This window comes from Pipistrellus hanaki (genome assembly GCF_964339955.1).
Source record: "Pipistrellus hanaki genome assembly, chromosome: 16".
Taxonomy (NCBI): domain Eukaryota; kingdom Metazoa; phylum Chordata; class Mammalia; order Chiroptera; family Vespertilionidae; genus Pipistrellus; species Pipistrellus hanaki.
Window position 1 is genome coordinate 10048089 of NC_140518.1, and position 27709 is coordinate 10075797.

The 27709-nt window shown below is 60.5% G+C and overlaps 1 protein-coding gene across 1 annotated transcript; it reads left to right on the forward strand.

Annotated features, from left to right (window-relative positions):
• The first annotated feature begins 3484 nt into the window (after window positions 1–3484).
• NGFR (nerve growth factor receptor) lies at window positions 3485–23175 on the forward strand. The gene is made up of 6 exons (XM_084863566.1): window positions 3485–3656; window positions 11188–11329; window positions 14711–15070; window positions 18385–18637; window positions 20229–20389; window positions 20995–23175. The coding sequence occupies exons 1-6, from the start codon at window positions 3594–3596 to the stop codon at window positions 21294–21296; spliced, it is 1281 nt and encodes a 426-aa protein (XP_084719692.1). The 5' UTR covers window positions 3485–3593; the 3' UTR covers window positions 21297–23175.
• The last annotated feature ends 4534 nt before the right edge of the window (window positions 23176–27709 follow it).

The window sequence follows — 27709 nt, forward strand, 5'->3', positions numbered from 1 at the left end:
GTGCCCTGACCGGAATGGAACCGTGACCTCCTGGTTCATGGGTTGATGTTCAACTACTGAGCCACACTGGCCGGGCCGGGGAGAAATTTCTGAAGGAGACTCATGTTTGAGGCCAAGGGTTGTGACTCTTAGGGAATTGAGATCAGGCAGGCAGAGGCTCCGTAGGGCCTCTGATATTGCTCCAAGGAAAAGGGACGGATCCATTAGGAGCAGGAATCCCCACTGCTTGTAATGGTGCAGATGCAGGGAGGCAGGCGGTGGTGGTGGCCATGACCCTGGCAGCTGTGAGGATGATGGGGATGGTGGAGACGATGGTGTGGCAGTCATGGCAGTGATGGGGAAGATTGCGAGAGTGGGAGTAACGGCAGCGAAGCTGTGGTGTTGCCGGTGTCGATGCTGGCGTCATGGTGACGGTGTTCATGGTGGTGCTGGTTTTGGTGTAGGTGGCTGTGATGGTAGTAACAGTGGTGGTGATGGTGGTCATGGTGGTGGTCCCAGCAGAGGAGCATTCTGATCACAGCTGTGCCATCTACAGAATGGTCAAGCCATGGTGTCACATCCTAAAATAATCCAAACACATCAAATACCTAAACACACCAGAACATCAGCTCCTCGGGAGCAGCTGCTGTTGTCACCGCTGTGACCCAGTGCCTAGAACAGTGTGCGCCCTATATTGCCTGCTCAATAAACACGTGTTGAATGCGTCAAAGGGGGCGGAGTCTCTGTGATGAACACTGTCACCTCATTTGTTATTCACCATGCCCATTCATGATAGGATCTTTTTTTAAATTAATATATTTTTATTGATTTCAGAGAGGAAGGGAGAGGGAGAGATAGAAACATCAATGGTGAGAATCACCGATCAGCTGCCTCCTGCACGTCCCCCATTGGGGATCAAGCTTGAAACACAGGCATGTGCCCTTGACCGGAATCAAACACGAGACCCCTCAGTATGCAGGCCGAAGCTCTATCCAAACCGGTTTCAGCAGGATCTTTTTTTTAATTCCCATTTTATAGATGAGGAAACAGAGGCAGAGATGACTTAACCTGCCTGAAACCACCCGGGAGTCAGTCATGCGGGGGCGGGGGGGGGGGGGGGAGCTGTGTAGGCATTTATAGCCAGGCTGGTCTGACTCTCTGTTCAGTGCTCTTTCCCCACGTTCTCTGCTCTCTGCGGAGCCACCCTCCCCGCCAGCACTCAGCATTTCCCCGTGGCCTTGTGTGTGGGCTTCCTCATAGAAACCCTGCTAATAATAGTAACAATTGCTGCTTGTGATTGTTCGAGTAAGGCTTAAATGATCAAGACCGTGGAAATTATTAATAACCCAGGCTCAGCCATGGTAGGGTGGGTCATATCAGATTGTGTCGAGATGGATAACCTTGGCAATAATAGTAACTGGGATCATAAATTAATAACAGGAGTATTTAAATTAATGCCACACCATGTATACCCACGGTAGTAAGCAGCTCAGTGCTGCTGTTAGGGCTAATGTTGCCCCTTCCTGCCTTCCACGAACTCAGCTGAAAGGGAAGGAGGGGCCATTAAAGCCGAGGGGAGAGGAAGCAGCGCAGAGGCGGGTCCCTGTCCCAGGGGAGGGGCCCCTCGGGGACTTCTGAAGATGGACTGGCTTCCTGGCCTCTTCCGCCAGCCAGCCAGGTGCTGGCTCGTCCACAGCCGTGCACAATGTCTACCTCTCCTTCCTGGGTCTGCCCCCAGCTTAGTTGTTGCCCAGGAAAGAAATTCACGGGGCAGCCCTGACCAGTTTGGCTCAGTGGATAGAGCGTAGGCCTGCGGACTCAGGGGTACCAGGGCATGTACCTTGGTCGCAGGCACATCCCCAGTAGGGAGTGTGCAGGAGGCAACTGATGGATGTTTCTCTCTCATTGATGTTTCTAACTCTCTATCCCTTTCCTTTCCTCTCTGAAAACACACACACACACACACACACACACACAATAAAATATGTTCTAAAAAAAGAAATTCACAGGGCTAAAAATTCCCCGCTGAATGAATGAACGATCTGCAGCTGATCTAGGAAATCACCTACCAACTGCCAGCATGTCCTCTTCACAAGTGCACTGATCTCTCCTTCCTTCCAGTAACATGGGAGATTAGCACTATCAAAGCCAAAACTGAGGTACACACACACACACACACACACACACACACACTTACACCTATACACAAACACACGTGCTCAAGATCAGGGCACGGGCATGGACTTTGTAGACATGCCCCCCTCACATGCTACTGGGTCTTTCTATCTGGGGACCAGGAAAGTGGGGGGGAGGGGGATGGGCAAAGGTGAGCATCAAGGTGGTGGGTGGGGGGCTTCCCATCAATAGATGCAGGCACATTCCCTGGGTTGCTGAGCCTATGACTTGGACCTGTCAAGGCTTCTGGGACACGGTGAGTGTGGGATGATAACACAGCACATGATGTGTACTTGGATGTGAGTGCCTCAGACTGCTTTTCCATTTGTTCTCTTCTACTGGCTTTACTGAGCATGTACTGTGCACCAGGCGTTCCAATAAGAAACCACAGCCATCAGCTAATGGACACATTTGGCCTAGTACAGGTATGTGGCTGAGATACACCTGTGTGCTTGTGTATGGATGTAAGTGTGTGTGTGTGTGCACTTGTGCAAGAGAGTATACACAGGGGGCTTGTGTGAAGGTGACTGTACATGCACACATGACTGTGTGAATGTGTAGGTGAGCATGCATGTTTGTTATGACCACATGTACAATGAGTGTGTGTGTGTGCGCTTGAGTGTGGAGGTGCACACACATATGTAGGACGTGCGGGTCTACATGAGTGCATGAGGATGATCTGGGCATATGTGGTACATAAGTAGATGTATGTGAGCTTGAGACTGTGTCTTCCTGTGTTATGTGTGCACACGTGTGATCCCTTCAAACCCACCATTTGAGAATGATTTCGGGATGGACTCCCCTGGAATGCCCCCCCTCGGGGTCATTCAGGTAGCCACCTGCTACTCTTCCCTTCCCCTCCCCCAGGCCTTTGCACTGGGAAGGGGCAGAGGGAGGAAGGGCAGGGCGGGCAGGGGGCATCACACGAGGAAGGCTGGGCAGAGAGCAGCACAGCAGGAAGAAACTGGAGCCAGACGCTGGGGATGGAGGGCAGAGGAAGATGGGTAAGACAGTGAGTCCCCGGGTGGGCGCAGCCAGAGGGGAACGGGAGCCGCCCTAGCCCAGGGCGCACAGTATCCGGACAGACGTGCCCTCGGGCGGGCGGGCGGGCTGGCGCTCTGGGTGCCGGGGCGAGGTGAGGGAGCGGCTCTGAGGGCCAGGGAGATGGGAACCGGCCGCAGCTCGCCGCACACCCTCTCCTCCCCTGCGCTCCCCTCCCGGAGGCTGCGAGCAGGCGGGCAGGGTTCCGGGGGCGGGCGGGCTGGGCGGGGCGGAGGCGGGGCCGCCGCACTGGCTTCTCCGGCCCCTCCCGCCCGCAGCCAGAGGGAGCGGAGCCTCCGCCAGCGCCGGGGGGCGGGTGCGGAGCGCGGCGAGCCCTCTCGGTCCGCAGCGCGCAGGGCGGACTGACTGGAAGCCGGCGCGGCCGCGGGAGGCGGACGATGGGGGCAGGTGCCGCCGGCTGCGCCATGGACCGGCCGCGCCTGCTGCTGCTGCTGCTGGGGGTGAGTGCCGCCGGCGGGGAGCCCGCTCTCCTTCCCGGGACCGGAGCCCTGGGGGTCCGGGCTTCCCCGAGGGAACACAGAACCGAGCGCTGGGCTCCCCGATGCTGGGATGGGGGGCGGGAGGGGAGCTCTGATGCCCGGGCCCACGGAGGCGAGTCCGGGTCCTCAGGGTGCAGAGGAGACCCGGCGGTCCGGGGCGGAGGCGCGCCCGGATGGATGCGGGCGCTCGGGTACCGGGGCGGGTGGTGCGGAGGTGCTGGGAGGGTCTCCGAGGAGGGTCCCGCGGTTCCCGGAGCCCGGGGCTCTTTGGGAGAGGGCGCTTGAATGCCAGCACCTCAAGGCGACTCTCCCCGCACCCCCTCCCAGCATTTTGTCTTCTGGGGGGTCGTGGGACAGAACCCAGGCTGGAGAAGGACGAGGGATGCCGCCGCGGGGACTAGGGATGCGAGGAGGGGCTGGAACAATGGGGAGGAGGCGGAACGACCGAGGGGACCCACCGGGCAGCGGACAATGAGGACTGGCCAGACAATGGGGGGAGGGGCGCGGGAGGCATCGCTCCGGGGGGTGGGGGTCGTCGGTGGAAGAGAGAGAAGTGGGCTAGGTAGGGCAGAAAGGGACGGCGGCGAGGGAGGAAGGGAGATGGGGGTAAAAGGAAGGAGGACGGAGGAGGGAGAGCGGCCCCTAAGGGGGTCGGGACCCCGCGGGTCCGCCGAGGGGCCGTGGGTGGCGGAGAGGAGCCGAGGAGGGGACGGTGCCCGCTCCCGTCGCGCGCTCTCTCGCGGCCTCGCCCGGGCGGGGGACGGCGCGGGGGCCAGAGGCTGGGGAGGGAGCGCCCACCTCGCGGGGGCGGACCCTCTCCCCGGCCACCGGCCGCCCCGCAGCGCTTCGCCCCGCGGTTTGAAGGAGCGCGGTAGGCGGGGAGGGATGGAGCGGGCGTCGTCCGACCGGGCCTGGCGGCCGCCCCGTCTCGGGTGCAGAGCAGAGCGCCGGGCGCGCCGCGAAGGAAGGTCCCGGCAGCGCGCAGCCCGGGGTCGCGCAGGCGGAGGCGGCCCCCAGGGGGCGCTGCGGGACGAGGGGTGCGCCCTCCGCAGCTGCGGGCGCCGCTGGGGCTGCGCACCCGCCACCCCCCCCCCCCCCCCCATTAAGTTAAGCGGCCGGAGCGCCGCGCCAGCGGGTCCCTCTGCTTAGCCGCCCGGGCGGCCGGGGATTGCGCCCGGCCCGGGCGGCCCGACTTTGGGGTGAAGACGCCGAGCACTGAATGAGACAGAGGTGCCCGGACGCCCTGGATTCCGTGGGGGCGAAGGGCTGCGGGTCCTCTTAGGCACCCAAGTCCGCCCGGTAGTTCAGACAAAACACTCAGAATGGGTGACGGGTGCGCGGCCAGGAGCGGGGCGCCCCGGGAGGTTTGGCCCTGGGGGAGGTGTCCTCCCTCTCCCTGACCTCTTCACCCCTCCTCTGGGCATCGCGCCCCAGGTCCCCCTTTTACCGGCACGGAGACCGGGGCTCTGGGAGTTTAAGCTACTTGGCTAGGGTCCCACCCGCGGGTTGTGCCAGCGCCTGACCCCAGCCTGCGCCGCCCGTACCTTCGGAGGGGCAGCCGGCGCCCAGGCGAGGGGGGGGGGGGGAGCTGGATTCTCGGCGGCGGGGCGGGCGGACCCCATCCCGAGCCGGGCCAGCGGCGGGAGTCAGGCTGGGGGACAGAGACCTTCTTCGGTGGGTACCTGTGGCTGCGTCCGAGGGTGTGGGCGTGGGCGGGTGCCCCTGCTGACAAACGCCGCGGGGCTTCTCCCCCGGAACGTAGTAGGTGGATCCCGGAGGGGCGCACCGGGAGGCGCCGGACCGGTGCCGGAGGGAGTGTCCCCGGAGGAAGGAGGCGGAGAGCTGGGCGTGGAGGGCCTGGGGCTGGGGCAGGTGAGCCCGCGCACAGTCTGTGTCTCCCGCCTCCGCCGGCCGCGGCTCCGCGGGCGGCTCTGCGCCCCGCGCCCCGGGCTCCTGCAGGGCCAGGCAGCGCTGAAACCGGAGCGCGTCCCGGCGGTCCGGGCGGTAATGGAGGCATTTGTCATCCAGGCGTCTGTAACCGGAGCCGCCGCCCCTAATGCGCCTGATAGGGAGGCAGCGAGGGCAGCGCACAGGAGGACGCGGGCGGCCGGGCGGGGCCCGGGAGAAGGGGTTCCCACCCGCTGTACCATCCCGGCCCGCTCACCGGCATAGACTCTTCCCTGGGGAGGCGGGGGGGGGGATAAAATATGCCACGCACTGCCCGGGTAATATCTCTGGCATTGTTTGACCCTCCTAAGGCCCCATCAGCGTAAACCTAGTTATGCCCGTTTTGCAGTGGATGGAGCTGAGCCTCCCAGACTTCCAGGCACGAAACCAGGCTCCGGGTTAGGAAGCGGCGGAGGCTGTGGAACCGAGGAGGAGGCGTGGCTTGGAGCTCCCTCCATCCTCCCTATGCCAGCCCCTCCCCCCTCTGGATCCCGGAGGGCGTGAGTGGCTCCGAATCACGACTAGCCCTGGAGGTTGCATCGGTGTCCTGTGCCCACGCAGCACACCCCTCTCAGAGACTCCACAGGAAAGGGCTCTGGTCCCCTACCCAAACTCAGCCCTATCTAAAGGGGAGGGGAGATCGTTCCCACACCCCCCCCCCCCCCGCGGGTTGCAGCGAGCTCAAAAGACCCTCCCCATACTTGAATATATTTTTAATTGATTTTTTACAGAGAGGAAGGGAAAGGGATAGAGAGTTAGAAGCATGGATCAGCTGCCTCCTGCACACCCCCTACTGGGGATGTGCCCCCCAACCAAGGTACATGCCCTTGACCAGAATCAAACCCTTCAGTCCGCAGACTGACGCGCTATCCACTGAGCCAAACCGGTTAGGGCCCCTCCCCGTATTTGAAAACTCTTCAACCCCATGGCGTCGCTGATGGCCCCGTTCACCGAAAGAACCCTTTGCTGAAGCTGTTGTGAACGGATTCAACACACTGAAGCGTTGATAGTTCATTTTTCCAACTATTTTTGGTGTGTTTTCAATTTTGTCCAATTAAAACACACTTTTTAGATTCTTTTTAAAAATATATATTTCTTTATTGATTTCAGAGAGGAAGGGAGAGGAATAAAGAGAAACATCAATGATGAGAGAACCATGATCAGCTGCTCCTGCACGCCCCCTACTGGGGATCGAGCCCACAACCTGGGCATGTGCCCTTGGCCCAAATCGAACTTGGGACCCTTCAGTCTGCTAACCTGCGCTCTATCCACTGAGCCAAACTGGCTGGGCCATTTTCTAGATTCTTAAATCAGTTTATCTGAGAGTACTTCCACCTTTCAGTTTCTTGAAAGCCTTGAAATGGCAAAATAAATAAATAAGAAGATTGCAAACATTTTTTTAATGGGATGAAATCATCCAGACGGGAAATGAATAAATGTAATAATGTAAATTTCAGGCAACTGCATCTATCATTTTGGTAAATTGGTCATTTTGGAACAATTAGCCTGGATCCTAGTCATCCCTCCCGGCTTCCCAAGATTGCCCTGGCTTGAACCAAAGAAAGTGTGGCCGGGGCCAAGCATCACGCCACGTAGCAGGGCACGCTGTGGGCCTCAGTTTCCCCATCTGTCAGAGAGGAGATGAAGGCAATCCCTCAAGTCTTTCCCCCTCAGCATCTTGGCTTCTAGGGTCACTGTTTGGGTGACATTTCCTCTCTCCCCTGGGACTGTGGTTCCCCACAGAATCAGGGACCATGTCTCCTCGGAAACTCTTATTTCAACGCTCAGTGCATAGTTGTTGAATTACTTAACTTTAAGAAGAGCAATTACCCATCCTGCTTTGGCCCCCATGCCGCCCTCAGACTCCCTGGTAGCGAAGACTTGCCCCCCATTCTTAGGTGGTTTCCTCTTTTGGGGTAACACTCCCCTCCCACCACCTCCCACCCCGGCTCAGCAGCTTGCTCTCTCCAAGACAAGATGCTTCTCTGATACCTGACAGTTAATTAACTCCTACTGTCCACCAGACAGATTTGCATAGATGATTTCGTTTCATTTTCACAGCAACCCCGAACAGCAGATACTAGCGCCCAGTGTGACCGGGGGTGGGGGTGGGGAAGAGGGAAGCTCTGAGGCTCGGAAAGATTGAGAATTTACTCAAAATAACGTACTAGTAAGAAGCAGATCTAGGTTGTTTTGAAATAGGGAACAGAAAACAAGCACGGGAAATACATGGTCACTAATTCCGTGGACTCGATTCCAAATGCAAGACTGGGGAGAGGAGAAAGGGCCACCAGCTGCCGCAGGAAAGCAGCTCGGAGGAAGAGGGGATGTATCTTGGTTGTGGGCTGCCCCTTTGATGACTATTGTGCAACATACAGATGGCGTATCATAGACACGTACACTTAAAACCTGTATGATCTTACCCAGCCGGCATGGCTCAGTGGTTGAATGCCGACCTATGAACCAGGAGGTCACAGTTCCAATCCTGGTACGGGCTCGATCTCCAGTCAGGGGTGTGCTGGGGGCAGCCAATCAATGATTCTCTCTAACCATTAATGGTCCTATCTCTCTCTCCTTCTCCCTCTCTGAAACCAATAAAAAAATTTTTTTAAAGAAACCTATATGATCTATTAACCACTGCTGTCCCAATAAATGTAATTAATAAATAAATAAAATCACTTGCCAATGAGGAAATAAAAGGAAGAAAGATCTTGGAGAAGAGAGTTCCCCAAGTATGTATGTATACACCTTACTCATTCATGTCATGCTTCCAGCAACCCTATGCGGCAGGCCTGGTCACAATGACCTAATGTAGAAGACACTGAGGCTCAGAGAAATCCAAGACTGACCCCAGATCGCCTAGCGATGAGCAGGGATACGGAGCCACAGAGGCCGCTGAAGACGAAGGCAGTGCAGCTAGCTCACACTGTCTACTCTGAGAACTATCCCTCCCGGTTAGCCTCCTGACACTCATTTCAGACGCCTGCCTGCCAAGGCTACTGCCATGGTTCCTAAGACCCCGTAGACCTAGGAGGGTAGAATGGTGCGGGAGGGGCCATGCAGGTCACACTCTGGTAGCAGCAAGAGTTGCCCTCTGATATCTCGGCAGGAAGGGAGGAGACAGAAAAGGTACTTTATTTTATATTTTTATTGATATTTTTACAAAATGGAAGGGAGAGGGATAGCAAGTTAGAAACATCCATGAGAGAGAAACATCGATCAGCTGCCTCCTGCACGCCCCCTACTGGGGATGGGCCCGCAACCAAGGTACATGCCCTTGACTGGAATCGAACCTGGGACCCTTCAGTCAGCAGGCCGACACTCTTATCCACTGAGCCAAACCCGGTCAGGGCAGAAAGGGCATTTTAACAGGCTGACAGGAGAACTGAAAGAGACAGTCATGTGGTAGTAATTTGGGATAAAGAACACCAGGGCTTCCCTGCACAGCAGCCCGGTGTGAACACTGGTGTGAACACTGAGTCCTGGGGAGACCACGGAGACACGTTCCAGTCCGGGAAAGGTGCGGCCATTCCGGGGAACACGGAAACCATGGGGTGATGGGAGCAGCAGTGCTTTCGCTGTCGGGAAACTCGGCCATCCAGAAGCCATCCCGCCGAGTTCTAGTTCAGTGAGGTCCCTGAGCAGTGCCGGGTCCCCCCTGTCAGGCTCTGGGACCTCGGCCCGGCCCGCAGGGAGTTGACAGACTAGTGGGGGATCGTGGGAAGTGTCAGAGCTGACACCAATAGTTCGCAGGGAGAACGCGCAGGCCCGCCTGATGGGGAGGGAGGAGGGGGAGGGGGTGGGGGGACACTGGCCCACTTCCTTGAGGAAGTAATACTTAAACGGAGCCGAAAGGATGAAAAGAAATCCAAACAGACTCTTCTATAATCTCACGCGCCTCCTGGGGAAAGCCTGTATCTAGGGCTCCCCCTGCCCCCAAGACTTCTGGTCTGCAGATGTTCCCGGAGCTGTGTCCCTGCCACCTGGGAGGAGAGGGTGGCGACACCCGAGGTCGCCCTCCTGTGCTGCCAGCACCCTCCCTGCTGGTCTCTGGAGGACCACAGGTGCCTCCTAGACCCATCCCATCTGTCCACGCCCCAGCCTCCACATAACCCTGGTGAGATCTCAGGGTATCTTAAAGGACTGGAGGGAGGGGAGTGTTTTTTGTTTTGTGTGTGTGTGTGTGTGTGTGTGTGTGTGTAACAGAGAGGAAGAGAGAGGGATAGAGAGTTAGAAATACCGATGAGAGAGAAACGTCGATCAGCTGCCTCCTGCACACCCCTTACTGGGGATGTGCCTGCAACCAAGGTACACGCCCTTAACTGGAATCGAACTTGAGATCCTTCAATCCGCAGGCCGACGCTCTATCCACTGAGCCAAACCGGTTAGGGTGAGGAGGGGGCTGATCTTGGCCATGACCTGGTCAGCGAGAAAGCGGAGGGATGTCCGAAAGGACCTTGAGGGCTCCCTCTGCTCCCACGACCTGAGAGCCCGCACTTCCTGTCCGTATCCAGGGGGAGCTGCGAGGTCTGGGGCCGGGGAGACGGGCTTGGGAGTTTTATTAGACAAGAAGTATTTTTTTTTGTTTTTAAGGAACAGAAATATAAAGCAAGCTGCCAGCAGCCCCTCCCTCCGGGGACTCTGGTGCTAAATCGTTCCATCCACGAGCAAAGAGGCCTGGGCGGCAGGAATCCGGCTCCCCTTTCCCCGGCTGCAGAGCCGTTCCGCTGGCTGCGGGGGGGCGGGGAGCGGGGCGGGCGGGCGACTGGAAATCAAACCCGCGTGGCGCTGGCTGCCGGCGATGACAGCCGCCACTTCCTCCTCATTGATAACAGGCGACCCCTCCTCACATCTTGGCGCCACGCTCTGGCCCGGCCCCGAGCGGCCGCCATCGCTGCCCCTGCGGAGGGATGGGGACTCAGAGAGGGAGAGCCGGGCAGGTCGGAGCTCCCAAGGCAGAACCAGGATGTGAACCCAGACCCCACCCCTCGGCCTCCTGCTCTTGGGCACAGATGCCTCCTGCCGGATAGAGAAGGTGCCGGATGGCAGAATGGAGGACCGGGGCAGGGAGGGCCCGCCAGCCTTCCTTAGGAAAAGGCTCCCCGCCCGGCAGATGCCGCCTGCAGGTGTGCAGCTCAGCGCGTGGCACTTGGACCACATTTCAGCGGCCAGTTGCCTCCTTGGCTGGACGCCCTGTGCGCGAGCTGCCACCTGAAGGCCCTCCCCTGGGCCTCAGCCTCCTTCTCCGTGGGGTGTGTGTCCTTGAGGTGCCAAGAGCTGCTGTGACCCCGAGATGAACTGTGCCGGGGTCAGCCTGGGAGGCTCTGACCTCACACCACCCCCGCCCCCAGCAGCCTGCAGGGGTGCAGTGCCCCCCTGCTGCCTGCCTTCCGGCCAGCTTTGATGTGCCTCATGCCTCCCTGGTGAGCTCACCCGGGCCCAGGTGGTTCCAATAGAGGGCTCTGGGGAGGGGCGTTGGATGCCTCAGACGATACCCCCTCTCCTTTCTCTCGCCGGTCTGACCTCCTGCTCTCCCCCGACCCAGGTGTCCTTCGGAGGCGCCCAGGAGGCGTGCCTCAGCGGCCTGTACACCCTCGGCGGCGAGTGCTGCAGAGCCTGCAACCTGGGAGAGGGCGTGGCCCAGCCGTGTGGGGCCAACCAGACCGTGTGTGAGCCCTGCCTGGACAGTGAGTACCGGGCAGGTGGGGAGAGGGGACAGGAATGGAAGGACTTACAAGTCCTCTGCCTCAGGGCAGGGTCTCCTGCCCACAGCGGCATGGGCATCAGGCATGGGTCTGCCGCAGGATAGGAGGCAGGAAGGGGAAGCTGAGAATGGATGAGAGAGGTATGCAGAGGAAGGAGGGGACCCCAAGGGGAGCCCCTTCCCAGCCCCCACGCAGAGAAGCCTGGCAGAAGAGAGTGGCCAGGTGGGAGGAGTAGCTGACACGCAGACGAGCTAAAAATATCATGGGCGCTGCAAAATCAATGGCTGCCACTTACCCCGGTGTTCGTGGGGGGAGGGGCGGAGGATCAAATGCTGGCTGCCCTGCCGACTGACCTTGGGGGATCCTGGGAGGGTGTGGCTGCCCCTCCTCCCAGGCCAGCTGCTCTCCGGCTCTGACTGAGGAGGAAGAGCTTTCCCCAGGCAGCAGGGGGGTGGAGTGCTGGAGGGATGTGCTCCTAGTTGGGAGAGGGGCACCGTGGCCATTCCTACCTGAGATTTCCTCGGGGAGCGGGGAGAATCCTGTCTTCCTATTGGGTGAGGGAGGCCACGGGGTCTGGAATCTGTGTGCTGTGGGGTCAGAGGTCTCAGCCCTGCGGGATGCCCGGGCCTCCGTTGCTGCCTTCGGGCTATGGGCTCCGTGCTCTGCTGCTCACCCTGCCCAGAAGGCTTTGCTCACCGTCAGGTAGACCTGCCTTCCTCTTGTCGCACGGCCCATCCCGAGGGCCCGTGGTGCTCATACTCGGATGATTCCATAATCAGGCTGGGATCCAGGTACAGCCTCTGGGACCTCTGAGCCCACCTGCCAGCCTCGTCTTACCTCTGGCTGCCTCCCCACCACCTCTACCAACTCCTGCGTGCCCAGCCGGCCCAGCTCAGTGGGTGAGCGTAGATCTGTGAACCAGGAGGTCAGGACACATGCGTGGGTGGTGGGCTCGATCCCCAGTGTGGGGCGTGCAGGAGGCAGCCCATCCATGATTCTTACCATTGATGTTTCTATCTCTCCCTCTCCCTTCCTTCCTGAAATCAATAAAAATAGATTTCAAAACAAACAAACAAAAAAACACATCTGCACACCTCTCCATCCTTCAGACAACCACAACGCCTTGTACTGTTTTCCTCCCTGTGCAGGAATCCTATAAGCCCAGCCCCAGCAGAGGGATGGATGCCTGGGACTGGGTGGGGAGACTGGACATCCTGTAGTGTTCTGTCATCTGGCCACCGGCCCTGGCCCTGGCCTAACAGGGCTTCCATCCCAGGGAAGGGTTGGCCAACGACTGCCTATCCCGAAAGCTCCCAGGATTACCTCTCCCATTTCCCAGACTCTCCTCCCTGGACCCTAAGTCTCCCAGGAGAGGCCCCCACTCATCTTCCGAGAAAGCGAAGGGTGGGGTAGAGGAACCAGGGAGGGCGGTTCTGAGGATCGGGAGGGGAGCACACTCAGAGGTGGTGGCAGGAATCCTCCCTCCCATTTCCTCCTGCCCCCCCCCCTTTTCCTCCTCCCCCCCTTTCCTCCGCCCCCCTCTCCCAGCAGCTGCGTTAACAGGCTGCCTTTACAAGCCCGCTTTATGGAATGGAGACCCCAGCGGACTTTCTATCCTCAAAACCTTTCCACAAGGAAGCCCATTAAGCCCCGGCCTTCATTCTCTGCCAAAAAGACCACATTTTTCCCACCCCTTAAAACCCTTTCCCAGGAGTTGGATGCTCGTTTGCTGTATTTTCCCATGAGCCAGGCCCTCCCTTTCCCTCTGGGGGGACTGTACCCCTCCCTGGCCCCCACCACATGCCCACCAGATAGGAGCCTCCTGTTCATTTAAACTGGAAGCAAGTCCTGCCTCGGCAGATGGCCTCTGAAGGCCTTTCTGCTGTCTGACTGTATCCCTGCTGCTGAAGCTCACCATGCTCATCACTGCCCACCGGGCCCGGCCTTTACGGATCCCTGAGGAGCGTCAGGCGCTTTACAGTGGAATCCCACTTACTCCTCACCACCGCCCTGTGCGTGGAGGTCTTGTTCCCTGTTTTACAGAGAAAGAAAAAATGCTCAGAGAGGTTAAGTAAAGCACCCAGAGTCACACAGCCGAAAAGTGGTGGAAGCAGTTTTGAATCCAGATCTGCCTGATGCCTAGGAAGAGAAATCCAGGGGTCCCTCTGCCAGAACTGACTCTGTTCTCATCCCCCCTCCCCCCAACCCCCTACCCCACGTTTTTTCCCCTTTCACTTCGATCTGGCTTTCTTCTTTGCTTCTTTGCACCCCACCCCCATTCCCACCTCCCATCCCTCACCCACCAAGTGCTCCAGGCTGCCTCTTGTGCCTTTAGAGAGGGTTGTGATCAGACCCCACACCGGCCTTGGTTTCCCTTCAGTGGGGTCTGACGCTCTCTCTGCTTCTGCTTCTGCTCCCGCACCTGCGCAGACCTGCCCGGCTTCTCGGGTTGCTGACGCCCTGCTCTTCCTCCCCGGGGGTTCGGGCGGGCACGAGCTCTCCAGCCTGGGCTGGCAGGGGTGCAGAGACTCTGCGGGGGCCTCCTCTCTGCACAAGAAGGGAGACCTGGCACCCCTGGCGCCCTCCCCCCGTCATTGAGAGCATGCATCAGGCGTGAGCCTGGACATCTGCCCTCTGTGCCCTTGGAAAGGGCAGAGGACTGCATAGGCCAGTCCTTTCTTCCCAGCTCCAGTCCCTCCTGCTGCACCTGAACTTGCTCGCCAGGATTCCCATCCCTGCCCTCCAGAGCCCAGCCCTTTGGCAGCATGGGGGAGCTTTGTGGGTGGAGACTTAAGTGTCCAACCTAGTGACTCCCATCCGGGCCACACCTGACACACACACACACACACACACACACACACACACACACCCCTGTGGAAGGGCAGCTGAGGCAGGAGGCTCCACCGTGGTGGCCCCGGCCTGGGCCCGGTTCGCAATCCAGCGCTGGCCTGCGGGGCGAGCCGGGTGGGAACCACCTATAAATTACTCCTTAATCTTGCTGGGAAACTCTCTAAGAGAATTTGCCAAGTAATTTACTTGCACAATTTACCTGTAATTTACCGTGTGGTTATCCTGCCCAGCCCCAGGGCCATGGCTTCCCCGCCTGGAGCAGGCCCTCCTGGTCCCCTTTCTCCTTCCCAGTGGGCTGTCCCAAGCTTTCCCAGACTTGGGATCAGGGCCCCGAGGAGGGAGAGAGGGTGGGAACCCACGAGGGGGCGAGGCTGAGCCAGGGAGTCAGCGCCCTGGCAGAGGCTGGGGGGGGGGGGGGAGGGGAAACGACGGGACAAGGAGGGAGGACCTGCAGCCCTTGCGTTCCAGCTGCCCCAAAGGCAGGCGACTGACATCTGGGCCCTCTGCCCGCAGGCGTGACGTTCTCGGACGTGGTGAGCGCCACGGAGCCCTGCAAGCCGTGCACGGAGTGCGTGGGGCTGCAGAGCATGTCGGCGCCCTGCGTGGAGGCGGACGACGCCGTGTGCCGCTGCGCCTACGGCTACTACCAGGACGAGGGCACGGGCCGCTGCGAGGCGTGCCGCGTGTGCGAGGCGGGCTGGGGCCTCGTGTTCTCCTGCCAGGACAAGCAGAACACGGTGTGCGAGGAGTGCCCCGACGGCACCTACTCCGACGAGGCCAACCACGTGGACCCGTGCCTGCCCTGCACCGTGTGCGAGGACACCGAGCGCCAGCTGCGCGAGTGCACGCGCTGGGCGGACGCCGAGTGCGAGGGTGAGCGCCGCGGGCCCCGGTCCCCCGGCTACAGGGCCGCCGCAGGCTGGGGGCGCCCCCTGGGGGCCGGGAGGGCCAGGCCTGGCGTGAGCAGGAGCCACCTGCAGAGACCTGCTAGGGGGCGGCTCCCCATCCTTCTCACCCAAGGCCCCCTCTCCAGCTCCCTCCTTTGAGCTGAGCGTTGGAAAGCCATCCTTCCCCTCCTCCTCCTCCTTCTCCTCCTCCTCCTCCCAGGCCGGCAGCGGGCATGGGGCAGGTGGCACAGAACCCGCTGGGAAGTGGCCGCTGTGACCAGGGCACGGAGCCGGCTTCCTGAGCCGGAAGAGGGTCGCCAGGACCCAGGAGCGGGGCCCCTCCGCAGGGAGGCTGGTCTGGGTCCCTGGTGGCTGTGGTGCTGGGACCTAGGATAGAATCTACCCGGCCCTTGCTACCTGAGGGCGGTTCGTTAGAGAGGCCACTCCGTCCTGGACCCCAGGCTCCTCTCTGGGCAGTGTGTGGGTTAGAGAAGGTGGCCTGACTGCTTCAACCTGTGAGATCGAGGGGGGGGGGGGGGCGTGAGGGGGTGTCTGCAGGCATTTTTGTTTATTGAGGATGAAGTTGGCCCCAGGACACTAAGGATGCGGTGGGGGTGGGACTTCAGGGTGGAGGGGCGTGGCAGGAGCCCCAGGATGAGAGGCCTCAGCCCCCGCCCGCCCCCAGGGGAGGATAGGAGGGGTGGGAGATGGGTGTGCCCCCTGAGCCAGGCCCAGGCCCGGAGGAGTGGGGAGGCTGCTGGGCTGGAGGAGGACGCATGTGGCAGTGAGAGCAGACGGTCTGGGTCTCTGGTTGGTGACGTCTGGGGAGATGGCGGCTTTTCCACTGCAGGGAGAGGCGGGGAGGCTCTACTTTCTCTCCATCGCCCTGTGGCTGGGGGCCCACGGAGCTACTGCCCCGGCCCTCAGGATCCCTCAGTCCCAGCAGGCAGTGCAGCGCCTCCTTAGGGGACCCCAGGTGTAATGGGGGAGACAGCCTTGGCCTCGTCCCATGAGGGAGTCACGTTTTCCAGGAGAGCCCTCATTCCGGTGGCGGCAGCACAGCCTCTGCCTTCAGGGGGTCCCCAGTCAGATGGGGGAGGTAGTCCCCCTTGTGGGGAGCCTGCATCTGGGCTCTCACACAACCTCCCCACTCACACACACACACACACACACACCCGTGACCTCTGGCTCAGGCGGAGGGGCTGTTCAGTTGGGCTGAGCCGGTGTGTGTGTGAAGCTTGCTGCTTTGGGCTGGGAGTGGGAGGAGGATGGTGGTACAGAGCTCGGTGGTTCCGGTGGCGATTGCCCTGGGCCAGGAGACAGGCGAGTGGCGCCAGGCGCGGGCAGGGAGGGCGGTTCAGCTGCTGGCAACAGGCAGGCGCCAGCACGGCTCCCTGGGCAAGTCCAGGCCGGCTGGTGGGGGCACTTAGTCAGGGGCGCGGTTACAGCAAAGAAAGGGGGTGGCTGGGGGAGGGGTGGGCTCTGCCTCTTGGGGGGCATTCGTAGATCCCTCCCAGATCGCACCCCACTTTCCCAGCCGCCCTGAAGGAGGAGGGTACCCCCGGGAGCTGTGTGTACCCTCTGCCCCTCTACTCTGGCCTCGGAAGGGCTAAGTGTGGGCCCCGGGGCAGAGGGACCCCTCAGGAAACGGAATTTGATTGTTAGGTTGCCCCTTCCCCTCGGCATTGTACCTTCTCGGTGACTCACCCTCCCTCGGGCCGGAGCCCCCCCTCATTGCCTCGGGGAAAGCTGGTTTAGGAGGGATAACCTGGTCCCTCTTTCCACCCCGAGTCTGGCAGCTCCCATTCCGGAAACGGCTGTCAGGACCTGCCAAGGGCTCGGGGGCTGGAATGCCAGTGGACAGGGCCACATCTGGATCTCATCCCCGCCGCCATCAGGGGGTACTGGAGAATGTGGGGAGATGCCCGGGACAGCTCTGTCCTCAGCCTGCTCTGTCCCTCGCCGCCCGCTCGCAGCCCTTCCCTCTGCGCCGGTCTCGGCGATGGTCCGCTTCACCCCACCTTCGGCTTCCGAGCTGGGGTCCTCCCAGGGCTCAGGCTGCCCTGCCAGGTCCCTCGCGGGGCAAGAGGAGCCCCTCCCCGCCCCCCTTCAAATGCCCTCTTTGGGGGCATGAAAGACAGGGCTACGTCTCCTCCCCCTTCTGCCCCCTCCCTCCCAGGCCTGAGATGGGGGAACGGGGCGGCAGATGGCAGCCCCCTCCCCAGGGCCAGCCAAATGGGTTCCAGATCCCCATCTGGGGGCCTCGCCCCTCAGAAGGTGCTGAAAACAAGGCTCTTTGAAGCATCCTAGTCTGGAGCCGGGAGGCCCAGAGACCATTGGGCAGCTCTGGCTCCAACTTGGGTGGGCAAACTGGGAGCCGGGGAGGCCGAGCCGAAGGGCAAGGCGCCCTCCCCATCCGCCCGGCGGTACGTCCTGTTCGCGTCCCCCCTGCCCAGGGAGCGGGAGGTGAAGACGGATCGGGGAAGTGATGCCCAGACAGAGCCCACACCCCCGGGAACTGCCCCCAGCCGGTGACAGAGTGGAAAATCCCACCCACTGGTGCCAGGAGCTGCCTGGGTCCCCTGCCAGAGAGGCTGGCAATCCCCAGCTGGCATGAGAAGGCCTAGGTGGGTGGCAGGGCACGGCCTCCTTCCCCCGAGGTGCTGGGCAGCCCCCACTTTTCTCTCCACCAGCAGCCTGCCTGCTGCCCCGGGAGGGTTCCCGCTATTAGTGCTCTTCCCGGCGGCAGGATCAGAGGGTGCGAGGGCCACGCAGGGAGGAGACGGCTAGCCGCTGCCCAAGGACTGGCTGGCAGCAAGCTTGTATGGCATCCCCGCCCTGCCCAAGCCTAGAGCTAAGACAACAGAGACTGCCAGCTCTGCGGAGGGGGTTGTGGGGGGCACTACCCAAGTACCCTCATCCTTCCGTAGGACAGGGGTGACTGGGGCCATTGGGGCAACCTCCGGCCAGAGCGGTTATAACATCTCCAGAGTGACTTCCTGGGCTGACGCTCTCTGGGTGCCAGGCTCTGGGCCCCCAGGGGAGGCAGAATCGATTTCTAGAACCTCGGCTACCTCCGGATGGAAGGGAGCTCAGAGACCATCTCTCTTAATATCCCCATGCTTTGGACGGGGAAACAGAGGGGACCTAGGTCTCCTGACTCCCAGGCCCCTGCTCTCCACCCACATGGGTAAGAGCGGGACACACGAGGCCCTGGAGTGGGCCGGGGACTCGGGACTCAGATCACGAAGGGAAGGGCTGAGGGGGATGGGCGCTCAGTCCTGTGGCCGTCCCTCGCAGAGATCCCTAGCCGCTGGGCCACACGGGCCACGCCCCCAGAGGGCTCGGACAGCACCGCCCCCAGCACCCAGGAGCCCGAGGGACCTCCGGACCAAGACCCCGTGGCCAGCACCGTGGCAGACGTGGTGACTACGGTGATGGGCAGCTCCCAGCCCGTGGTGACCCGGGGCTCCAGTGACAACCTCATCCCCGTCTACTGCTCCATCCTGGCCGCCGTGGTGGTGGGCCTCGTGGCCTACATCGCCTTCAAGAGGTGAGGGGGAGGGGCGGAGAAAGGGACCTTCGCTCTCAAGGTGGGCTTTACCGTGACCTTGACCTGAAAATGCGCACACTCTTCTAACCCAACCCCGAAGCCGGCTGGTCCTCACTCACCGTCAGCGGCTCCACGCCCAGGCGTGGCCATCAGCGGGCAGGGAGGGGGCTGTCCCTGTCCCTCCTGGGGTCAGCATCGCCCACGCCCCCGCGCCCCCCTCTCTCACTCAGCCTGAGCTGAGCGGCTCACAGAAGGCTGGGCTCTACCACCTGCCTCTGTCCTCATTCCCTGACCCCATGGGTACCCACACGTGCGTGCGTGCGTGTCTTCCTTCCCAGCTCACACTTGGGAGGCCGACGCATCCACATCCAAAAATCCAGGGCTCCCAGAAGGCATTTTAAATATTTAAGTGCATTTTCCATTCCTAAAGAGAAACAAAACATCAAAGGACTATACAGGCCTGTTTGGGGAAACGCAAACAAGAGTAATGACTCGTAAAGCCAAAAGCAAAAGCTCCTTTTTATCTCCTCAAATCCTGCCCCTCTCATCATCGGAATCTGTCTGAGTCCCTTCCAACCACTTTCTGTGCAGTTATAAACACATGCGCATAAAACGTTTTAGTTGGACGAAATGTGCAGGTATATATATATCTTACTAGTACCCTGTTTCCCCGAAAATAAGACAGTGTCTTATATTAATTTTTTCTCCCAAAGTTGCGCTAGGTCTTATTTTCAGGGGATGTCTTATCTTTCCATGCGCTAGGTCTTATTTTCGGAGGATGTCTTATTTTCGGGGAAACACGGTATATATTCTACAACTTACTTTTTCACCCATGTCCCTCAGGCGAGCTTTCCTTGGGACACACAGATCATCTGATCTTTTCTTTTTTTTAAAATATATTTTATTGTTTTTTTACAGAGAGGAAGAGAGAGATATAGAGAGCTATAATAGAAACGTCGATGAGAGAGAAACATCGACCAGCTGCCTCTTGCACACCTTCTACCGGGGATGTGCCTGCAGCCAAGGTACATGCCCTTGACCGGAATCGAACCTGGGACCTTTCAGTCCGCAGAATGACGCTCTATCCACTGAGCCAAACCGGTTTCGGCAATCTGATCATTTCTAACCCCTCCCTCAATAATGTGGATGGGCCATACTTCATTTAACCAGTTGCCTATTGATGGACATTGGGTTTGTTTGCAGCCTTTTTTTAGTGGTTATAACAGCGGAGGAAGTCCCTGTACTGCACGTGTCCTGCACACACGTGCGATATTTTACAAGAGGAGGTTGGGAGGGTGGGACTCTGGGAAGTCATTTATTGATGCGCCATTCATTCCAGGAACATTTATTGAACCCTCGCCGTGTGCACCGAGCCCTGGGCGCCCTCTGCCCTCACGGTGCTTTCCGTGTGGGCCAGGCCGCTGGGCAGAGAAAGGGGAACCTCAGGCACCGAGGGGGGTGATAGTTGGGTGCCCACTGTGCCCCTGGCTCACACATCCGATGCCTTAGCCACATGGCCAGGGTGGTCCCCCCCATCCCCCCCCCCCCCCCCCCCCCGCCTCCCGCTGAGGCTGGGCCTGTCTGGCTCCAGGTGGAACAGCTGCAAGCAGAACAAGCAAGGAGCCAACAGCCGGCCGGTGAACCAGACGCCCCCGCCCGAGGGAGAGAAACTGCACAGCGACAGCGGCATCTCCGTGGACAGCCAGAGCCTGCACGACCAGCAGCCGCACACGCAGACGGCCGCGGGCCAGGGTGAGCGAGGAGGCCGGGCAGGGCCCTTAGACTCCAGGAAGGACGGCCTCTGGGTGGAAGGATGGGAGCACCGGTGAGGGAAGGGGTGCGGGAGGTCCTTTTCCCAGAGAAACGGCGGCTTTGACAAACTGGAGCATCCAGACTCATCAAGCTAATTGTCCCCCCTAGGGCTAATGACTCCCCCAAGTGGCTGCAATTAGCCTCCTGCCCCGGACTTCTGGGGAACAAGCAGTTAATTATGTCCCCTAATTAGTGGCCCGCAGCCCGGCTCCAGGACACTGGCCACAGCGGAGTCTGGGACTGAGAAGGCTTGTCTCCTCCTCTGCCTTGATTAATTGCGGGCGGACTGGGAGACAGTGCTAGACTCGGGTGTGGAGGCACAGGAGTCAGCATCGCCCCCAGACCTCCACAGCCTGCACCCCCCACTCCCCCTCCGATCCAGGACCTCGTCTTGGCCATCCCTCTGCCTGTAGGCCCCGGGTGGGGGTGGGGGTTGGAGGGGGAGAGTTGCCTCGGCCCTTCTCGGGTCTTTCCCGGGCGCCGGGGGCCCCCCGTGGGAGAAGGGGGCCTGGCGGGCGGTGTCTGACTCCCCTGGGTCTCTGCAGCCCTCAAGGGGGACGGCAACCTCTACAGCAGCCTGCCCCCCGCCAAGCGGGAGGAGGTGGAGAAGCTGCTCAACGGCTCGGCGGGGGACACCTGGCGGCACCTGGCGGACGAGCTGGGCTACCAGCCGGAGCACATAGACTCCTTCACCCACGAGGCCTGCCCCGTCCGCGCCCTGCTCGCCAGCTGGGCCGCCCAGGACAGCGCCACGCTGGACGCCCTCCTGGCCGCCCTGCGCCGCATCCAGCGAGCCGACATCGTGGAGAGCCTGTGCAGCGAGTCCACCGCCACCTCCCCCGTGTGAGCGCCCCCCGACGACGGATGCTCAGCCAGCCCCGGGGCCAGCGTCCGAGCTGAGCTCCTCTGGGCAGGGCTGTGGAGCCCGGGCCCCTAAGCCACCGCCCTGCCACTGACCCCATGTGGCCCCACCGCTTCTGCCCGCACCCCCTCTGCAGCGCCGGAAGTGCCCCTGCTGCTGCCCACCCTGCCCCTGCCCCTGCCCCTGCCCCTGCCCCCGCCCCTCACCACCTCCGGCCTTCCGCTCCTTCTCCCCACACTTCCCGGCGGGCCAGCTGCTCCCGCCGGAGCAGGTGTCAGAGCTGGGGGGCTGACACCAGGGGTGATGCTGGGGTGATGACCAGGCCCCCAGAGACTCAGAGAGAGACTGAGGACCCAGAGCCATGGACTCTACACTGTGAACGCGGGGAAAGAGGGAGCATCCTACACCCTCCTCCGCCCCTCACACCCCCCTCTGGCCAAAGATGAAGAGGATCGAGGGCTTGTCGGAGCGGGAAGCGGGGACTGACATGCAGTCCCACCCTCCCTGCTTTGGACTGGCCCACGGCCACCCAGCAGCGGGGCGGCCACGTGTGAGCTGGCCTCCTCCTCTGAATGGGGGGCGGGGGGCGAGCCTCAGCTCTGCTTACAGGCTGGGAGAGGGCGGCCGGTGACCCTCCGGGGAGCGTTGTACAGCCAAACCCGGTCCTCCCTCCACCGTCTCCAGGCCTGTTCCATCCTGAGGGAGACAGGACACCTTACCCAAGCTTTGGTCCACGGACCCATCCTAACCCGAGTCAGCGTGGGGTTTGGGGAAAGGGGGGCCCCGTCCCCCTTCCTGCCCCCCTCAGGCATGTCAGCCTGGCATCTGGGAGTGGCCCGGCCTATAGGTGCCTTCCATCCCGGCACAGACCCAGAGCCAACACAGGCTGTGCTCGGGGTTAGGGGCTAAGGACCCCCCACATACCACACACACACACACACACACACACGCGCGCGCGCGCGCGCGCGCGCGCACGCATACACACAGCGGATGAGAACTCTTTTCTCCCGAGTTCTTTCTCGGGGGCTGGGACCGATCCTGCCCGGGGCAGCTGCCAGAGAAGCATCACAGGGAATTGAACTCTGCTCGGCCGTCTCCCCTCGCTCCCGGTTTGGCGGGCCAAGGACGGCGGAGGCTGGAGCTGGCGCCTGCCTTCCACGGGCCTGCACATGGAGGAATGCTGACCCCCCCCCCCCCCCGGGTTTGGCGGGGCCCCGAAGGTTGCTCGAAGACAATTGGACCGGCCTGGGAATGCAGCAAGAAGGAGCGGAGTTAAACTGTGGGCCCTGGACCGTCTGTCCAACGTCTCGAGGACTCTGCAAAGGACAGCTCTTTCCCTCGCTTGGTGCCAGGAAGGGGCCCGGAGGCCCCTCCTGGCCTGTTCTGTTTTGCTTGATGTTTGGAATGAATGGTTCCCCCCTCTATTTAGCATGAAGGAGCCCCGAGCAGGGGGGTGCACTGACAGCCACCCCCTCCCCCGCCCAGGTCCTCCCACCCCCCACCCCCGGCCCGGGACGGGAGCGTGGTCTGTGGACGGCGTTCCTCGGCCTCGGGCTGTGCTGGGAGGAGGACACACCGCGGGCCCCTGGCCGTGCACGGGGCTGGGGCAGAGCGGAGCGTATTTATTACCCTCCCCAGCAGCCGGGAGGGGTTGGAGGGAGGCAGGTGTGGTTTTAGCATGTGTGTGGTTCCGGGGCCCCTGCCCCCTCCCTCTGGGCGGAGATGGAACCCCTTGGGCCCCCCCAGCCGGGGGCTGTGAGCTCCAGACCCCCTGACCCCTCCCCCTTGCATCCTGTGTAACCACTTCTCGGGCCCTCCTGAAACTTACACATAAAACATAAACGATGAACATTAAATAGCAAAGAAAGGAACTCGGTGCGGTGACTTTCTGGGGATGCGCGTGTTGCGAGCTGGCAGAGGTTGGCTGTGTCCCCAGGACCCAGGTGCCGTTTCCAACTCCGTTCCCGCCCTGTGTCTCTGCCCGTCTCCCTCCTGTACGCACAGCACTCGGGGAAGTTTTAACAGAAACCCAGCCGGTTCACACGCGCAGTAGCCAGGGAGTTAATTTCCGAGGGGCAGGGAAGGAGGGGGAGAGGGAACATGAACGTGGCGGTGCAGGAAGCCCGCCAGCTGCGAACTGGGCCAGATGTCAGAAGTGAAAGTGACCACAGGGGAGCCAGAGGAAGGGCCAGAGCACAACCCCGCGGCTCCCAGCCACCCACGTGGCCCGGGGGACACCCCCCCGCCCCCTCCAAACACATGCACAGGCTCCGGCTCCAGATGGCCGGGAGGAAGCCTGGCTGACCCTGCCTGGAGCTGGGCAGGCCCTCCCTTGTGGCTGGCTCTCCCAGGCAGGTCCCAGCTCTGGCTCCTGCCAGCCTGGCCTTGAGCCTGCCTGGCCCGGCCTGGGAGCTCCCTGAGCTGCAGGGCTCCGGGCTCCAGGCCTGTTCCCCTCTCCAGGGCGGCCAGGTCAGAGCTGCTCAGCCCCTGCTGGTCCCTCAGCCCCTGCTGCTCCCTCAGCCCCTGCTGCTCCCTCAGCCCCTGCTGCTCCCTCAGCCCCTGCTGCTCCCTCAGCCCCTGCGGGTCCTCTGACAGGGCTGGCTCGTGGTTGTTGGGAAAAGCACGGGAGGCTTGCTCTTCCTGGAAAGGAAAACAAACAGCCTTCCTGATCTCAGATTCCTGGAAGGGGTCAGCCGGGGCCCAGCCAAGAGGGAGGCACGCGTTGGAGGGGCGGCTGTCTTCCATCTCCCACCCCCGCCTGAGAGGAAGGAGTGCTGGGGTGCCATCAGTGGGAGAAATGGCCCCGGTACGGGGGTAACACCCAGTGTGCAGTGTGCTGGGGAGATGGTCTCTGTCTTGAGTGAGCCTCCCGTCTGATGGGGAGACGCAGTCCCAGACTTGAGGACATTCTAGTCGGATGAGGGAGGCACCATTCCTGCCCTAAGGGAGCCTCCGGCCGTGCTGATGGGGAAACACACCCCAACGGGCGAAGGACAGCCCGATGCTGCTGCGTGAACAGGGAGACACAGGTCCCCGCCCTCCGCGACCTCGCCTTCTCCCGGGGGCACAGCAGACAGACAGGCCCTGTATGGTGTGCAGCGCCCGCCAGGGGTGAGTGGGGGTCCCGGCCCAGACCCGCCCCTGCCAGGGGTGAGGGAAGGTCCGTTAGAAAAGGGACGTTGAAGCTGCGTCCTTAGGGCTGAGTGGATCGGTGAGCTGGGGGAGGACAGCAAAGGCCCGAAGAGGCAGCAGAGAGCACCGGGGACCCGGGAGGCTGTGCTGGAGCCCGAGGAGCGGAGGTCTGGGGACCGCGGAGCAGGCCTCGCCGAGAGATGCTACGGCGTCTGGACTGCATCCTGAGGGCACTGTGGGGCCGCCGAGGGCCTTCAGCAGGGGCTCCCTAGACGGCTTGCAGTTGTTTATTATTTTTATTTAAAGAACATATTTCAGAGAGGAAGGGAGAGGGGGAGAGAGAGAGAACTATCAACGATGAGAGAGAATCATGGATTGGCTGCCTCCAGCAGGCTTCCTACTGGGACCAAGCTACAACCCGGGCATGTGCCTGACTGGGAATCGAACCCAACCTCCTGGTTCATAAGTCGATGCCAACCACTGAGCAACACTGGTCGGGCAACAGCTTGCCGTTTAGAAAGCACTAGCTCTGGCTGCTGGGTGCAGGGTGAGGTGCAGCAGGATAGGCTGGGGTGGGGCCCCGGGGGTGGGGAAAGAGGGCATTCTGAGAAGTCCCTCAGAGCACTCAGGGTTGGGTGTGGGGTAGAGGTGACTACCCTGGCCTAGGGCTCCTGGGGGTTGGGTGGCAGAGAGCCTTAAAGACATGGCACCAGAGATTTCTCTCCTCTTCCCCCCCCCAACACACTAAACTGGAGAAGCCATGTCTGCCCTCCTTCAGCCTCACCCGCACCCCCTTTTCTCCCGTTCCCCCAGGCGGGCCAATGGAAATGCTTCAGGAGCATCCCATTAAAGAAAAAAAAAAAAAAGTGTATTTCTATTGATTTCAGAGGAAGGGAGAGGGAGAGAGAGGGAGAAACACCAATGATGAGAGTGAATCATTGATTGGCTGCCTCCTGCATGTCCCCCCCACCCCACTGGGGATTGAGCCTGCAACCCACACATGTGCCCCTGAACAGAATCGAACCCGGGACCTTCAGTCCACAGGCTGGTGCTCTATCCACTGAACCAAACCGGCTAGGGAAGGAGCTGCCTTTAACGTGGCCTCCAAGGGCTGCGTGAGGCCCCTGCCAATGCGCCGGCCGCCCTCTCGCTCACTCTGTGCTCCCCCAAACCAGCCATCGTATGCCTCTTCCAGCTCCGACGATCCCTCTGGCCACGGCGTGAGCACCTGCTGTGCTTTCTGTCTGGGACACTCTGTCCCCTTCTTTCCCAGGTCACCCCCGTCCGCGCTTCTTTGGGAAGCTCTTGCCATGCCCTGGCCCCAGTGCAGCCTTCCTGGTCCCGGGTTCAGAGAGCACCGCGCTCCACGCCTTTCCTCTTAGAGCACTTGTCTCTCTGCAATTAGGCACCCGTCCGAGTGATTATTTGATTACTGTAAACCCCAGGAAGCCAGAGACAGGGTCTGGTTTCGCTCACTCTCTAATCCCCAGCACCTCGCTGGCACAGAGCTAGCACCCAATAAAACCTTGCTGGCCGAATGAATGGCGTGCTCCGAGTGAAGCAGCCCTGTCTGACAGAAATAGAGTGCAAGTGGCATATGGGATTCTCGTTTTCTTAGTAGCCACATTATAAAAAAGGAAGCAGATGAGCGGAACATAACGTATTGTTATTTAGCCCAATATGCCCAAAGCATTATTTCAACATGTAATCAATATTTTTTTAAATATATTTTATTGATTTTTTACAGAGAGGAAGAGAGAGGGATAGAGAGCTAGAAACATCGATGAGAGAAACATCGACCAGCTGCCTCCTGCACACCCCCTACCGGGAATGTGCCTGCAACCAAGGTACATGCCCCTGACCGGAATCGAACCTGGGACCTTTCAGTTCGCAGGCCGACGCTCTATCCACTGAGCCAAACGGTTTCGGCGTAATCAATAGTATTTTAAAACTAGAGGCCCAGTGCATGAAAATTCATGCACTGGAGTGGGGGGTCCCTCAGCTCGGCCTGCCCCCTCTCACAGTCTGGGAGCCCTCAGGGGCGGAAGGTGACCCCACAATCAGGGGAATGCGTTGCTTCATCACACCTCTGCTACTGCCACTGCTGGCAGCACAAACCTCGGCTGGCCCTGGTTACCTGAGCTTCAGGCTGCACCGTGTTCCTGACCCCCCCTCCTGACTGGGCTGAGGGAACTGGGCATCTCCATCTTGTGGCTATGGGTACCACCATCTTTGTGATGGTGTGACAGTCAATGTGCATATTCCCTCTTTATTAGGTAGGATGATCAATGAAATGCATTACTTTTTTTCCTACTAAGCTTTCAAAATTCAGTGTGTATTCTGTTCTTACAGCACATCTCAGTTGGGCTAGCCCCGAGCTGGGCAAACAGGGCTAAAAAGCCCAGGAGTCAACAGAGCCAAATATCAACAGTACAACGATTGAAATTTCTTTTGAGAGCCAAAATTTTTAAACTTAAACTTCTTCTAATGCCACTTCTTCAAAATAGACTCGTCCAGGCCGTGGTATTTTGTGGAAGAGCCACACTCAAGGGGCCAAAGAGCCGCATGTGGCTCGCGAGCCACCTTTTGCCAACCACTGGGCTAGCCCACTGCCAGTGCTCAGGAGCCACATGTGACTACTCCAGAGCTTCATTCTGAGTCCAACCAGCTGTGAACTTGACCAGATGTGGGCTCAGAGGACCGACAGGTGCTCCCTTGCTTCTTCCTATGTCATCAATCTCCTCGGGCCTGAGGCCTGCAGTTCTCCCATCCCACCCTGCCCGCCGTCCCTAAGGCCTCTCTTCTTCGTCCAGGTTGGAGGAACATCTCTTTGTCTCTTTCATTTTCTAGGCGAGAGGGTGAGACCTTTTGTCTTGGCTGGCCCATCAGAGCCTCTTCTCTTCCCCTAGTGCCTCCCTCCCCTCTTTCATGCAGATCAATGAGCCCAGATGAGACTTGGAGCAATGTGAAAGTCTCTCCATCCACTGGGAGGGGTGTGGTGATGGGGGGCCACTGAGCTTAGAGCCCCATGCTCTAAGGAAAGAAGGGACTGGGCCAGAGCTGGGGTCAGGAGAAGACATTTCCCATGAGGCTCCTGGCTGGGGGGTCTGCTGACCATATGCCTGGGGGACGCGGCTCCTCTGATAATGCAAAGCAGATTCCTCCCCCGCTCTGTGGCAGCTGGTGGGCAGAAGGCCAGGAGGAAAGACCGAGCTCTCAGGAATCGGGGTGTAGAAGTGCTGAATCAAGGAGGGCTCCTTCAGCCT